This window comes from Ranitomeya variabilis, chromosome 2 (genome assembly GCF_051348905.1).
Source record: "Ranitomeya variabilis isolate aRanVar5 chromosome 2, aRanVar5.hap1, whole genome shotgun sequence".
Taxonomy (NCBI): domain Eukaryota; kingdom Metazoa; phylum Chordata; class Amphibia; order Anura; family Dendrobatidae; genus Ranitomeya; species Ranitomeya variabilis.
In genome coordinates this window covers 358846818-358863232 of record NC_135233.1, presented here as the reverse complement: position 1 = coordinate 358863232, position 16415 = coordinate 358846818, and the positions used below count along the sequence as shown (strand labels likewise).

Genomic DNA, 16415 nt, shown 5'->3' with positions numbered 1-16415 from the left:
GATCAATTTAGTATCCAAAAGAGTCGGCTCTATTTGGTGATTGAAACCAATTGATTCTGCTCACTAAAAAGTGGCCTGACGATCACTAACCCTGACTTCACGCCAAGCTGAGACTGAGTAAGCACTGACAGCAGAAGTGTTGTGTAACAGCTGTAATTCTGCACTTTAAACTCGCCCATCCTGTTTTCATGGATTACATGTTGGAACGCTGCCCTGTTCCGGAATGAATATAAACACAAGAATACAGAACAGAGAGAGCTGTAGGGGCTGAGGCTCAAGATGGCTCTGTCTATTTCAGCAACGATTCTCCTGGCTACTGGAGTCACTCTCCTTATTTATCTCATGAAATGGTGGGGTAAGGTCAAACAGAAGGACCTACCCCCAGGACCTACACCTCTGCCCGGCTTGGGGAATATCCTTCAGATCAGCACTACAGAAATGCCACAGTCATTAATTAAGGTAAGAAAACTTATTTGTAATCTTACTCTTCATAGGGAACTGGTCACATAGTGATTCCTACAATAACTTTGCTGTGAAAGTAACAGTAGTTTCAGCATAATCCAGTGATAGATAAAGGAAACCTTAGGGATTGTGAGTACTCTAGGTGAAATGCCGAGAGACAAAGAAAACCCTATATTAAGGGTCACCTATCTAACCCAAGAAGAGGTATGAAACTTGCTAAATAAGATTAAAATAGATAAATCTCCGGGTCCGGATGGCATACACCCACGAGTACTAAGAGAACTAAGTAATGTAATAGACAAACCATTATTTCTTATATTTAGGGACTCTATAGCAACAGGTTTTTTCCATAGGACTGGCACATAGCAAATGTGGTACCAATATTCAAAAATAGCTGTAAAAGTGAACCTGGAAATTATAGGCCAGTAAGTCTAACCTCTATCATTGGTAAAATATTTGAAGGGTTTCTGAGGGATGTTATTCTGGATTATCTCAATGAGAATAACTGTTTAACTCCATATCAGCATGCGTTTATGAGGAATCGCTCCTGTCAAACCAATCTAATCAGTTTTTATGAAGAGGTAAGCTATAGGCTGGACCACGGTGAGTCACTGGACGTGGTATATCTTGAGTTTTCTAAAGCGTTTGATACCGGGCCACACAAGAGGTTGGTACACAAAATGAGAATACTGGGTCTGGGGGAAAATGTGTGTAAATGGGTAAGTAGCTGACTTAGAAAGCAGAGAGTGGTTATAAATGGTATATTCTCTAACTGGGTCGCTGTGACCAGTGGGGTACTGCAGGGGTCGGTGCTGGGACCTGTTTTCTTTAACATATTTATTAATGATCTGGTAGAAGGTTTACACAGTAAAACATATTTCCAGATGATGCAAAACTATGTAAAGCAGTCAATACAAGAGAAGATAGTATTCTGCTACAGATCGATCTGGATAAGTTGGAAACTTGGGCAAAAAGGTGGTAGATGCGGTTTAACAATGATAAATGTAAGGTCATACTCATGGGAAGAAGGAATCAATATCACCATTACACACTGAATGGGAAACCACTGGGTAAAGCTAACATGGAGAAGGACTTGGGGATCCTAGTTAAGATAGATATACCTGGAGCAGCCAGTCCCAGGCAGCGGCTGTCAAGGCAAACAGAATCATGGGGACCATTAAAAGAGGTCTGGATACACATGATGAGAACATTATACTGCCTCTGTACAAATCCCTGGTTAGATCACACATGGAGTACTGTGAACAGTTTTGGGTACCAGTGCTCAGGAAGGATATAATGGGGGCATTCTCTGTGTCTGGAGGAGAGAAGGTTTTTCCACCAACATAGAAGTTTCTTTACTGGTAGGGCAGTGAGAATCTGGAATTCCTTGCCCGAGGAGGTGGTGATGGCGAACTCAGTCTAGGGGTTCAAGAGAGGCCTGGATGTCTTCCTGGAGTGTAACAATATTGTATCTTACAGTTATTAGGTTCTTTAGAAGGACGTAGATCTGGGGATTTATTCTTACAGAATATAGGCTGAACTGGATGGCAAATGTCTTTTTTCGGCCTTGCTAACTATGTTACTCTATAAAATCACTGTTACATTGGCTAATTTATCACAGTTTGTTCCTCCTGCTCAGTTTGCTAAATACAGATGGCCATAAACAGCAGCCTATACTCCCCTGTCAAAATTACAGTGTGAAAGAGAAAAAGAGGGGTATTTGATGCCCCCACTTCTTATGTTGGACTGAAAAAAACTTAAAAAGGGAGATATTATGATGATTATTGAAAGTTAGACAACCTGAAAACCTAATTCCAAAAAGATGTGACACTGTGTAAGATGATACAATTACAATCTATGTATATAAAAATGTGTGTGTGTGTGTGTGTGTGTGTGTGTGCGTGCGTGCATGCGTGCGTGCGTGCGTGCGTGTGTGCGCGCGTGCGCGTGTGTGTGTGTGTGTCGGCAACCAATCACTAAGCATCTTTCATTTCACCAGAGCTGTTTATAAGAAGCTGAGCTGTGATTGGTTGCTATGAGCAACAGTTTTCCTTGTAGAAAGTTGTAGTAACTGAGGCCTATTATTCTTATCATTTCTATGGTGCTATCGTCCTTCTGTAAAGCTGGAAATAACATCATTTATTACTGTGCCGACACAGACTGCAGGTGGAGCCCAGGGAGAGCCCAGTATCATACAAGATAGGATTAGATACAAGGCTCAGCAGTTTGTATCACACAGGATAGGATTAGATACACAGCCAAATATCACACAGGATAGGATTAGATACACGGCGCAGCAGACAGTATCACACAGGATAGGATTAGATACACAGCTCAGCACACAGTATCACACAGGATAGGATTAGATACACGGCTCAGCAGACTGTATCACACAGGAAAGGATTAGAAACACGGCTCTGCAGACTGTATCACACAGGATAGGATTAGAGACACAGCTCAGCAGACAGTATCACACAGGACAGGATTAGATACGTGGCTCAGCCAGCACACAGTATCACACAGGATAGGATTAGAGACACAGCTCAGCAGACAGTATCACACAGGATAGGATTAGTTACATGACTCAGCAGACAGTAACACACAGGATAGGATTAGAGACACAGCTCAGCACACAGTATCACACAGGATAGGTTTAGAGACACAGCTCAGCACACAGTATCACACAGGATAGGATTAGATACGTGGCTCAGCAGACAGTAACACACAGGATAGGATTAGAGACACAGCTCAGTAGACAGTATCACACAGGATAGGTTTAGAGACACAGCTCAGCACACAGTATCACACAGGATAGGATTAGTTACACGACTCAGCAGACAGTAACACACAAGATAGGATTAGATACATGGTTCAGCACACAGAATCACACAGGATAGGGTTAGAGACACAGCTCAGTAGACTGTATCACACATGATAGGATTAGTTACACAGTTCAGGAGACAGTATCATACAGGATAGGTTTAGGTATACAGCTCAGCAGACAGTATCACACAGGACAGAATTAGATACACAGTTCAGCAGACGGTATCACACAGGATAGGATTAGATACACAGCTCAGCAGACAGTAACACACAGGGTAGGATTAGATACATGGTTCAGCACACAGAATCACACAGGATAGGGTTAGAGACACAGCTCAGTAGACTGTATCACACATGATAGGATTAGTTACACAATTCAGGAGACAGTATCACACAGGATAAGATTAGATACACAGCTCAGCAGACAGAATCACACAGGACAGAATTAGATACACAGCTCAGGAGACGATATCACACAGGATAGGATTAGATACACAGCTCAGCAGCAGGATTTGCCTAAGGAGAGGACCTTTTCATTCCAAGAATTCCACTTATTCCTTCTGATTTGCCTTTTGATTTTAAACGCCTCCAGTTTCCACTTCGACTGGCATTTGCAATGTCCATTAACAAGGCTCAGGGACAGTCCTTGAAAGTAGTGGGGATCAATTTGCAATCTCCATGCTTTTCCCATGGTCAACTTTACGTGGCCTTTTCAAGAGTTGGAACTGCCAAAAATCTGTTCATCTTTGCAATGGCAGTGATATCCCTAAAGAATGTGCTTTCGGGGTCGGAGTGAGGGGACGCAGAACGGACACACAGCACCTCCGTTATAGGTAATATCTTCATTTAGGATTGATTTTTGGGACTAGTATTTGACTTGCTGTGGACAACGCTGACATTGTGATTTGCATTAGCCCTACATTTGTATTGATCAATAAGTGGATGTTGCATTTATTTAATACTGCTTTATTTCATTATATTACTAACCCCACATGGCTAAATGTCATATCTGTGTGCCTCTCACAAGCAAATTCTTTAGGGATATCACTGCCATTGCATGTTTAGTCCCAATTTTCATTGATACATATAGGGAGCACATATGTTGATCATATAACATTTAGTATCATTACACTTGCTTAATATATCTGTGGTGCCTCAAAAATTATTTCTTATAAGCATAGCAGTGTTTTTGCGTCTGCATTATGAATGTTAATGTACAATATCCCTCGCACCATTAACTTTAGTTTATTATTGATGTGTTCATCTGTTCAGTGTCACTTGACAGTAATTTTGCTTTTTAATTGGTTTTATGTATTACTAAATAAAAGTTATTTTTTATTCCTATTGTGGAGCGCCCCCAGACGCAGGGCCGCAGGGTACTCGGTACCGGGCTTCTCTGTCTCAGTTCTGGGGTTGTCACGGTGGCTAGACCTGGTCCGTGACCCTGCTAAGGGGCGTCCAGTGAAAGGTGTAGGTGAGGCGTGTTGCAAGTCGCGATGAATAATGAGGACACAGGGTTGCAGTCTCTTTACCTCTTTACTGAGGGCTTCGGTATCCTCAATCCAGAGTACTGTTAACAGGGCTGGCTGAGACCGACCGGTCCGACGGCACATCCAGAGTTTCCTTTGCAGGTGGAAATCAGTGTCTACCTTCTAGCGCCTGTGTGTTGTAGTACCTCCCTGCTGAGCACCACAGGATAGTCCTCACAACTGTCGTGTATGTTTCTGCTCTTTCTCTCTCTTCGTCCCCCAGATGATATGGCTAGGATGCACCCATATGACGGGGTAGGCCTGGAGCTATTTTATAGGGCCCTAGGGACGCCCCTCTCCCACAGTTTGCCTCTCTTGTCTTCGTTAGGTGTAATGGTGAGACAGCCAACCTGTAGTTAACTGCCGGGCCATAGTCTAAAGTAATACGTGGAGTCTCTTACTTTCTCGGTGTTCCAGCCACCGGCTACGCGCCTCAATAGGATGTTGCCTCGATCTTACAGCACGACTCCTACTGGTGTTATCTCCTTTTTGCTGTATTCCTGTTTCTCACTCTTCACAATAAACCTCGCTTCTTGTCCTTTCCTATGACTCTGCCAGGATCCCACCCCTGACAGGTCCTCTCTCTAGCTCTTCCCAGCTACTTTCTCCCCCACTTCCTGTCCAACCCCCCAGTTTTACCAAAGTGTGAGGAGTGGCCAACTAGATAGAACCACTCCCCCTGGTGGCCGGAGTGTGAAGTGTAATGTGTGTCTGTGATACCTGGTCAGGTGAACTCCTTTAGTGCCATCAGACATACCATCACTCCCCTTAGCAGCGGAGCGACAGTACTGCAACGACCAGGACTCTAGGGCGCTGCACTCCCCCCCCGGTTAAATCCAGTACTCCCGGACTGGGAAAAGAAAAACAACAATACATGTTAACAACAAACATACAAAGTTTTGAAATGCAATAAACAAGTAATAAGTAATAATAACAGTGCTTCCCTTTATGGGAGGTGAGGACTCTTGAACGTTGCGAAAGTTTGGTCATGCACAGTTTATGACTCTCAGTCCAGTGGCTGTAACTTTAAAACAGCAGGGACCCCGGGTAAACAAAGGGGTCCCTTTTGAAAGTTTTTGGAGCAATTCACTGTCCATTGCCCCGTTGTCCATTTTTAAACTTATAACAAAGATATTTACACAAACACAATTAGCAACTTTTGTTAATACCTAAAAGTTTTGTAGCGAAGGGGAGTTTGATTCTTGGTGCTACGTGTAGACCTCCGTAGTGCAGTTGTTGCTATTGGCCTAGCAGGGCTCGCTATGCTTGCTACCACTGGTGTAGTGCACTGCCTTCTAGCTACGCTTCTAGTGAGTCTGGGTAGCACTGGCATGCTGGATCTCTCAGAGCTGCTGCTAGCAACAGTGGGTATGGCAGATTCGCCGATAGCAGAGGGAGGCTCCGCCGGTCCGACAGTGGGCATGGCATCGTCCGGCGGGGTCTGTGGTGATGGTGGGTCCGGGGGATCTGGCACCACGTTTAGTTCAGGCGGGTTCGGTTGATGAAACGTTAATATAGGTACCACGATGGCCTGGTTTATCTGAGTCCACGATGGGAAAATCGCCAAGAACAGTGTGTATCATCTTCTCCTCTTCTACAGGTGGAGAGGTTCTTGGATCTGTTTCCTTCTCTCTCAACTTGTCAGGGCATACCTTAAGGTGGTCTCTGGATATTGCGTTGAGGTTTCCCCCCCATCTTTGCTGATGACACAGACTTTGGTATTGTCGAAATCGGATGGCAGGATGGTATACGGTTCCGCTTCCCATTGGTCGTCAAGCTTGTGTAGCCTTCTCTTCCGCTTGAGTACTTGCTCACCAGGTGGCAAGGGAGCATGCTGGTTGTAGTCCCTTTCCTGTTTTTGCCTGGCCTGAGTGAGACTTCTTTCCACGCACTCCTGTACTTTGCGGTACCTTTGCTGCCTCTCTGTATCCCAATCGGCATCCGGCGAGGCATCTTTAGGGGTTAGAACCCCCATATCCAGATCAATGGGCAACTTGCTAGGCCTTCCTCGCATCAGGTACGCCGGAGTGCAGTTAGTAGAGTTCACTGGGATGTGGTTGTACATGTCTACCAGGTCGGGCAATTTTGAGGGCCACAAGTTCCGTTCTTCTACAGGCAAGGTCTTCAGTAAGTTGATCACCACTTGGTTCATCTTTTCACACATCCCGTTGGTTTGTGGATGGTACGGTGTGGTTTTGATCTTCTTACACCCGTACAGATGACAGAACTCCTGGAACACCTCCGCCTCGAATGCTGGTCCCTGATCGGTCAGTACCTTCTCCGGATACCCATGGGGCCTACAGAAGTACTGCTGGAAGGCTTTGGCGGCCGTCCTGGCCGTTAGATCCTTGACAGTTACAACCACCAGGAACCTGGAGTAGTGATCCACTATGGTGAGAGCATAGATATAGCCCGACCGGCTAGGCGTCAGCTTCACGTGGTCTATCTAGCGCGACGAGTTCTAGCGTCCGTTTGGTGATGATGAGCTGCAAGGGAGCCCGTTGGCTGTCACGGTCCTTCCGGAGTAGGCTGCACGGGCCACACTCCCGACACCACTGCTCAATGGCTCTTTTCATGCCAATCCAATAGAATCTTCCTCGGAGCAGTCTCTCCAACTTCCTCCACCCGAAGTGTCCAGCCCCATCGTGGTACGCTCTCAGTACCATGGGTGCATCTTGCCTTGGAACCACTATCTGCCATACCAATTCATGGGTGCGGGGGTCGATACTCCTTCGGCACAGCTTACCATCGTGAATAAACAGCTTGCTTCTCCCCTTCCACAGCTGTTGGGTTTCTTGTGAATCATCCGGGCCGGGATGCAAACCTGCCTGTGTCAGGAGCTCTTTCACCCGATGGACTGCAGGGTCACTATCCTGGGTCTCTGCCCACCCGTGAAGGGGCAGGGGATTCAGCGTGGCATCCTGGTTGTTTTTGTGCCTGTTCTTCACATGATGGGAGCATTGAGTGGCTTTGGGGCGATGGAAAGCCAGCAGTTCTACTTCCTCAAGGGCCTCTGGGTCCTCCCACATTTCTGGCAAATTGGGCATTCGGGACAAGGCATCGGCATTCGCATTCTTGTGTCCTGCCCGGTACTGGATGGTGAAATCGTAATTGGACAGCCGGGCCATCCACCGCTGTTCCAAGGCCCCGAGTTTTGCCGTGTCCAAGTGCGTTAGTGGATTGTTATCCGTGAAGACGGTGAATTTTGCTGAGGCCAGGTAGTGCTTGAACCTCTCCGTCACTGCCCAAACGATGACGAGAAATTCTAGCTTGAAGGAACTGTAGTTGTCAGGGTTCCTTTCCGTGGGACAAAGTTTCCTGCTGGCGTAAGCGATTACCCTCTCCTTGCCTTTCTGGACCTGGGACAACACAGCTCCCAGTCCTACATTTCTGGCATCCGTATACAGTACAAACGGTTGATCATACTCAGGTTAGGCCAGTACCTCGTCTCCCGTCAGCGCCATCTTCAAGCAAGTGAATGACTCTTCCAGTCCTTCGTTCCAATCAAATGGGGTGCTCTTCCCCTTGGTCTTCTTGGATTGGCCCACCAACAGATCTTGCAATAGCGTGGCCTTCTTGGTGAAGTCCTTGATGAACCTCCTGTAATAGCCTACCAACCCGAGGAACTGCCGGACTTCATGGAGGTTGCTGGGTTTCGGCCAGTCCTTAATCACTGTAACCTTGTCGGGGTCTGGGGCCACTCCTTCAGCACTCACCACATGGCCGAGGTACTGCACTTTGGGTTTCAGCAGGTGGCATTTGGATGGTTTCACCTTCAAGCCAAAGTTGGACAGGGCTTCAAACACCTTGGCCAGGTACTGCAGATGGTCTTCATAGGTCTTGGAGAAGACAATGACATCGTCCAGATACAGCAGTATGGTTTCAAAGTTCTTGTACCCCAGACAGCACTCCATCATCCTCTGGAACGTCCCCGGGGCATTGCACAATCCGAAGGGCATGTAGTTGAATTCACAGAGACCCATCGGCATCGTGAAAGCCGTCTTCTCCTTGTCCGCCTCCGCTAAGGGAACCTGCCAGTACCCACTGGTGAGATCCAAGGTAGAGAAGTAGTTAGCAGATTTTAACGCAGCCAGTGACTCCTCTATCTTGGGCAGTGGGTATGCATCTTTACATGTAATGCGATTTAACTGCCTATAATCCACACACATTCTCATTGTGCCATCTTTCTTCTTAACGAGGACTAATGGAGCTGCCCAGGGGCTACAACTTTCCCTCACTACCCTAGCCTCCTTCATCTCTCACAACATGTCCTTGGCACACTGATAATGAGCTGGGGGTACAGGACGGTATCTCTTTTTTATGGGTCGATGATCCCCTGTGGGGATATGATGTTGGATCCCTTTCACCTGCCCAAAATCTAGGGGGTGTTTTCTAAAGACCCGTTCGTACTCATGAACCACCCTGTAGGCCCCCTGTTTCTGGTGAGGTGGGGTAGAGTCAGTGCCCACGTGTAATTCCCGACACCAATCTTTCGGTTGCCCTACAGAACCGTTGTTCTCTGCCAGATCAGACGGGACCAAGGGCCCAGGTGCCTGTATCACACTACTATTAACAGTAAACAGTTTGGCAAGTGTGGCATATTTGGTTAGCTGGACTTCTTCCTCCCCACAATTGAGAACACGTACTGGAACCCTCCCCTTGCGGACGTCATCCACCCCTCTGGCTGTCAGGAGGGTAGGCCTATTATCTGAATATACAGGTTCTACCAGGTCCTGATAGTCTTTACCCCTGAGGCCTATGGCTGCCCGACACCATATTAACATTTCACTCCTGGGGGGTATCGTAATGGGGTTTGAATCTCTCACTGTGACACGACCAATTTCACCACCAGTCAGCTCTACCTGCTGTCTTTGCATTAGGGCCCTGATTTCTTTTTGCAGGACACGTTGTTCACTGTAGCCAGCTGTTTCTGCGACCAGTTGTAATAGGACAATAACTTCTGCAAGACAATTTTCTATAACATTAGTACCAATGGTCATGATGGGATTACACTCACGGTGGTCAATATCAACAATTACAATCCCTTGGGCCTTCAATTCCACCCACCCCACTTTGATGGTGACCTCTTTATACCCCACTTGTGGCAAAGGCTGACCATTACTGGCTATTATGGTGAAATCGTTATCGGGGCCACGAGTAATATCAGTGTCCTCCCAATACGTCTATAAAGCACGTAAGGCATAGTCGTCACCTGAGAACCGGTGACCAGCAGAGCGTTCATGGGGATACCGTCGATCACAACAGGAAGAACTGGTCGCCCTCCAACGTATTTGGCTCTCCAATGCTGCGGGCCTGATCGTCCTACTCCTGGGGGTTGGCCCTTTGCCCCAGGGGTTGCTCATTTAAAGGACTGTACCTTGCAAGGTGGCCCACCTGGTGGCAGCGGCGGCAGATAGGTCGTCCGTCCCGATGGAAGCGATTGTCATCCCTGCCTCTGGTCAGCGGAGTCCTCCTCTGTCGCATCCAGGGGACATCCTCTGGTCTGGAGGCCAGCTGGATCTTCTCTTTGGGGGCCTCCTGTAGGGACTGCACAGTCCGGGCTAGGGCAGCAACGCTCTTGGTCAGCTCCTGCATCTGGAGGCGGAGTCCTGCGGGGGAGTCGTCCTCTAGGCTCTGGGCATCGGCCTCGGCGGCAACTGGGGCATCCGACGCTACCTCCTGGTGGTATGTGAGAGCGGGATGCCTGGGAGGCACTGCACGGCTGGGCTGTCGCTCTTGTAGCGCCTGGATGGCTTTATCCTTGAATTGTCAAGTCAGGTCTGGATTCTGCATGGCCAGGAAGTGCAATTGACCCCTTTGGTGGCTGCACAGGAGCCCCTCAATGAACCGCTCCTTCAGGAGTATTTCTTCATCTTGCATGCTGCCGGGGTCACTCTGCTTGATGGCCCGCAGCGCCTCCTGGAGGTTAAGGGCATAGTCCCGTAAGCTATCTTGCGGCCTCTGCTTGCACCCATAGAAAGTCAGCTTAATTTCTGTAGTGGTGCGGGTGTCAAAGGTGGCTTTAAGCTTTTCAAAGACCTGCTGTGCAGTTCCCTTATCCGCGGCGGGCCAGGACTTCACTTCCCTCAGAGCCGCCCCAAAGAGTTGGCCTGTTATCATATGAACTTTCTGGGGCTCTGTCAAGGGATAGAACTCAAGCAGGCTGCAGATCCCCTCTTTAAAGTCAGTTAATGTATGTGACGCTCCAGAGTATTGCGGGAGCCAGGTTGCTCCAGGTAGGTACGGCATGGAGAAGGGCATGATGGCTGTTGTAGCCGCAGCAGCCTCCGGCTGGCGGGTAGGGGCGGCGAGCTCTGCGGCAACCGGCTGTGGTACAAGGCCCGCGGCAGCGTCTACTGCGGGGGCCGAAGATGCCTCTGGGTCTGCGGCTGCGACCGCCGCCTCTGCTCCCCCCGACTCAGACATGGCCACTCCTTCCCCCTGCTAACCTGCTGGAAGTTGGTGTTCCTCTTCCAGGATCGTCGCTTTACCGCATCTTCTGGTTCCGCGCTCTTTTTGGCCAGCTCCGCCCACGAAGCTATGGCTCCTCCCTTCGTGCACGGCGATGGCGGATTTTGGCGGCAAATAGCAACACACAGTCTGTGCAATAAATCACGGTTCAAGCACAGTAAATCACAGTTCCAAGGCACACATGACCCGATTCTTCAGGCTTAAGTAGATCCTGTTCGTGATGCCAAGTTTGGAGCGCCCCCAGACGCAGGGCCACGGGGTACTCGGTACCGGGCTTCTCTGTCTCAGTTCTGGGGTTGTCACGGTGGCTAGACCTGGTCCGTGACCCTGCTAAGGGGCGTCCAGTGAAAGGTGTAGGTGAGGCGTGGTGCAAGTCTTGATGAATAACGAGGACACAGGGTTGCAGTCTCTTTACCTCTTTACTGAGGGCTTCGGGATCCTCAATCCAGAGTACTGTTAACAGGGCTGGCTGAGACCGGCCGGTCCGAAGGCACATCCAGAGTTTCCTTTGCAGGTGGAAATCAGTGTCTACCTTCTAGCGCCTGTGTGTTGTAGTACCTCCCTGCTGAGCACCACAGGATAGTCCTCACAACTGTTGTGTATGTTTCTGTTCCTTCTCTCTCTCTTCGTCCCCCAGATGATATGGCTAGGACGCACCCGTATGATGGGGTAGGCCTGGAGCTATTTTATAGGGACCCTAGGGACGCCCCTCTCCCACAGTTTGCCTCCGTTGTCTTCGTTTGGTGTAATGGTGAGACAGCCAACCTGTAGTTAACTGCCCGGCCGTAGTCTAAGGTAATGCGTGGAGTCTCTTACTTTCTCGTCGTTCCGGCCACCGGCTACGCGCCTCAATAGGATGTTGCCTCGATCTTACAGCACGACTCCTACTGGTGTTATCTCCTTTTTGCTGTATTCCAGTTTCTCACTCTTCACCATAATAAACCTCGCTTCTTGTCCTTTCCTAGCACTCTGCCAGGATCCCACCCCTGACAGGCCCTCTCTCTAGCTCTTCCCAGCTACTTTCTCCCCCACTTCCTGTCCAACCCCCCAGTTTTACCAAAGTGTGAGGGGTGGCCTACTAGATAGAAACACTCCCCCTGGTGGCCGGAGTGTGAAGTGTAATGTGTGTCTGTGATACCTGGTCAGGTGAACTCCTTTATTGCCATCAGACATACCATCACTCCCCTTAGCGGCAGAGCGACAGTACTGCAATGACCAGGACTCTGGGGCGCTGCAATTGCATTCGAGATCTCTTCATATTTCCATAAGTACTATGTAAAATATGGAATTGTGTGGTATTGTATGTATAAGTGCCCCTTTTATTACTTTGGACATATTGGTTGATAAACTGAACATTTTGCAGTGGTCTCTAAATTTTTTATATATATATATATATATATATATATATATATATAGTACAGACCAAAAGTTTGGACACACCTCCTCATTTAAAGATTTTTCTGTATTTTCATGACTATGAAAATTGTACATTCACACTGAAGGCATCAAAACTATGAATTAACACATGTGGAATTATATACTTAACAAAAAAGTGTGAAACAACTGAAATTATGTCTTATATTCTAGGTTCTTCAAAGTGGCCACCTTTTGCTTTGATGACTGCTTTGCACACTCTTGGCATTCTCTTGATAAGCTTCAAGAGGTAATCACTGGGAATGGTTTTTACTTCACAGGTGTGCCCTGTCGGGTTTAATAAGTGGGATTTCTTGCCTTATAAATGGGGTTGGGACCATCAGTTGTGTTGTGCAGAAGTCTGGTGGATACACACCTGATAGACCTACTGAATAGACTGTTAGAATTTGTATTATGGCAAGAAAAAAGCAGCTAAGTAAAGAAAAAACGAGTGGCCATCATTATTTTAAGAAATGAAGGTCAGTCAGTCCGAAAAATTGGGAAAACTTTTAAAGTGCCCCCAAGTGCAGTGGCAAAAACCATCAAGCGCTACAAAGAAACTGGCTCACATGAGGACCGCGCCAGGAAAGGAAGACCAAGAGTCACTTCTGCTTCTGAGGATGTTTATCCAAGTCACCAGCCTCAGAAATCACAGGTTAACAGCAGCTCAGTTTAGAGACCAGGTCAATGCCACACAGAGTTCTAGCAGCAGACACATCTCTACAACAACTGTTAAGAGGAGACTTTGTGCAACAGGCCTTCATGGTAAAATAGCTGCCAGGAAACCACTGCTAAGGACAGGCAACAAGCAGAAGAGACTTGTTTGGGCTAAAGAATACAAGGAATGGACATTAGACCAGTGTAAATCTGTGTTTTGGTCTGATGGGTCCAAATTTGAGATCTTTGGTTCCAACCATGGTGTCTTTGTGCGACACAGAAAAGGTGAATGGATGGACTCTACATGCCTGGTTCCCACCGTGAAGCATGGAGGATGAGGTGTGAAGGTGTGGGGGGTGCTTTGCTGGTGACACTGTTGGGGATTTATTCAAAATTGAAGGCATACTGAACCAGCATGGCTACCACTGCATCTTGCAGTGGCATTCTATTCCAATCGGTTTGCATTTAGTTGGACCATAATTTATTTTTCAACAGGACAATGACCCCAAACACACCTCCAGGCTGTGTAAGAGCTATTTGACCAAGAAGGAGAGTGATGGGGTGCTACGCCAGATGGCCTGGCCTCCACAGTCACCAGACCTGAACCCAATCGAGATGGTTTGGGTTGAGCTGGACTGCAGAGTGAAGGCAAAAGGGCCAACAAGTGATAAGTAGGGTTGAGCGAAACGGGTCGACTATTTTCAGAAGTCGCCGACTTTTGGCAAAGTCGGGTTTCATGAAACCCGACCCGACCCCTGTGTGGGGTCGGCCATGAGGTCGGCGATCTTCTGAATCTGGTATCGGAATTCCGATACCGAGTTCCGATATGTTTGCGACATCGGAAATCGGTATCGGAATCCACATTTAAGTGTAAAATAAAGAATTAAAATAAAAAATATTGATATACTCACCTCTCCAACGAGCCCTGGTTGTAATCGGCATCTTCCGTTCCTAAGAATGAGCGCGTTCAGGGCCTTAGAAGACGTCACGGCTTTGTGATTGGTCGCGGCGGCCCACGTGACCGCTCAGCGACCAATCACAAGCCGTGATGTAATTCTCTCAGGTCCTAAATTCCTCATTCTAGGAATTTAGGCCATGAGAATTACGTCACGGCTTGTGATTGGTCGCTGAGCGGTCATGTGGGCCGCCGCGACCAATCACAAAGCCGTGACGTCATCTAAGGCCCTGAACGCGCTCATTCTTAAGAAGAAAGGCTGCCGGAAGAACCTAGAATAAGAATAAGAATGCCTTCAGTGTGAATTTACAATTTTCATAGTCATGAAAATACAGAAAAATCTTTAAATGAGAAGGTGTGTCCAAATTTTTGGTCTGTACTGTATATATATATATATATATATATATATATATATATATATATATATATATATATATATTATGCAAACCCATAGTTCTGTGCCAACAATATATGCAGATATGATGATAATTGTAAGTTAATGTCAGTGCACAATCCCACACAAAGTACTGTGAAAAGTGTCAGACAGTTGTGGAAAAAATGCTGCAAGATAAGAATTCTATCTATCTATCTATCTATCTATCTATCTATCTATCTATCTATCTATCTATCTATCTATCTATCTATTCTATCTGTCTATACATTATAACATTAGTTTCACTGTCAAAAATTAAAAGTGCTTAGGACAGTATACTTTTATTAGGATCCTGTATAATAAGCTGATTATAAAGGATGCCTGCCACTATGTACCATCAGCATTTAGCTGTGAGCTGTGAAAAAACCCTGCAACAAGTATTTAATATGTCTGCAGCACCTCCACAGGAGAAATGAAGTATTACATTTTGCCCTTAATTGACTAAATGTAATCCAAGCACATGTTGGCTCCTCCAGTGAGATGCTCTTTGTACATTCTACTCTTCTCACCAGCTAATAAATTTGGCACCTACTATGGGATTCCTACTATAAACTCAAAAATGTATACGTCTGTGTACAGTAAAGATATATATCTTTGTACCGTGTTAGCCAGTGGATAGAAAAATATTTAGAATTGAGAGTCCTCAGTGGTTGATACCTTTTAATGGCTAACTGATATCTATCCACTGGCTAACACGGTACCAAGATATATATCTTTCCTGTATCCAGTTAGCCATTAAAAGGTATCAACCACTGAGGACTCTCAATTCTAAATATTTATATACGTCTGTGTAGCAATTACATCTTTTCTTCAGGGATCTCAACATTATTTACATTTTTAGGCTGGCTTCACACTTGCGTTGGGCAGAGCTGCGAAGGGCTGCGTAGTTCCTCCATTAAGCCCTGCCCACTGCCGCACCTCTTCCATTCATATCTGCCTATGTCGGCAGGCGTCCTGAGTACCTATCCTTAACATTGGGTATGTAGGCTATGCGAATGTATGCGGATGCCTACGCATGCATCGTTTTGACGCTGCACCGAACTGCATCGATCGCAACATGTTGCATTTTGTTGCTGTCACGCAGCGTAAAATGAGCGTAGCCCTCCTCAGCTGTGCCCAATGCAAGTGTGAAACCAGCTTTAGATAGTAAATATACAGTTTTTGCCTACAGTATATCTTACTTGTTTGGAGGATAAATTCACCAGATTTTAAGATTTTTATTTCTCTCTAGCTAAGTGAGACGTATGGACCTGTTTATACCATCTATTTTTCAAACCATCGGACCATAGTACTGATTGGGTATGATGCCGTGAAGGAAGCATTGGTGGACTGCAGTGACGCATTTAGTGACAGGGGAGACATAGGAACAGGAGAGCTTTTTTTTAAAGATTTTGGTAAGTTAAAGTAAATTAGTGTAATACCAAAAATATGATACTTTGCCATGATATTAACTTCTGCCATCTGACATACTATCCCATCCATGTACCCTGGCCCGTCTGACCATGGACAGGATAGCACATCATTGGCGATCATCCGCGCACACGGGTGGTATGTTGCCGATAACAGGCGGATGTCAGCTGATTCTCACAGCTGATACCTGGCCCTTTAACCCCTGGAACACTGCGATGATGGAAGATCGCAGTGTTCTGGTGCCGACAGAGGCATAGAGAAG

At 46.8% G+C, this 16415-nt stretch overlaps 1 protein-coding gene across 1 annotated transcript in view; it reads left to right on the top strand.

Annotated features, from left to right (window-relative positions):
* The first annotated feature begins 242 nt into the window (after window positions 1-242).
* The window catches only part of LOC143805905 (cytochrome P450 2C8-like), a 142164-nt gene continuing 125991 nt past the window's right edge, over window positions 243-16415 (top strand). The window contains exons 1-2 of the mRNA XM_077285659.1: window positions 243-459; window positions 15975-16137. Coding sequence (XP_077141774.1) covers window positions 280-459; window positions 15975-16137 — 343 coding nt within the window. The 5' untranslated portion in view covers window positions 243-279. The remainder of the gene's footprint in view (window positions 460-15974; window positions 16138-16415) is intronic.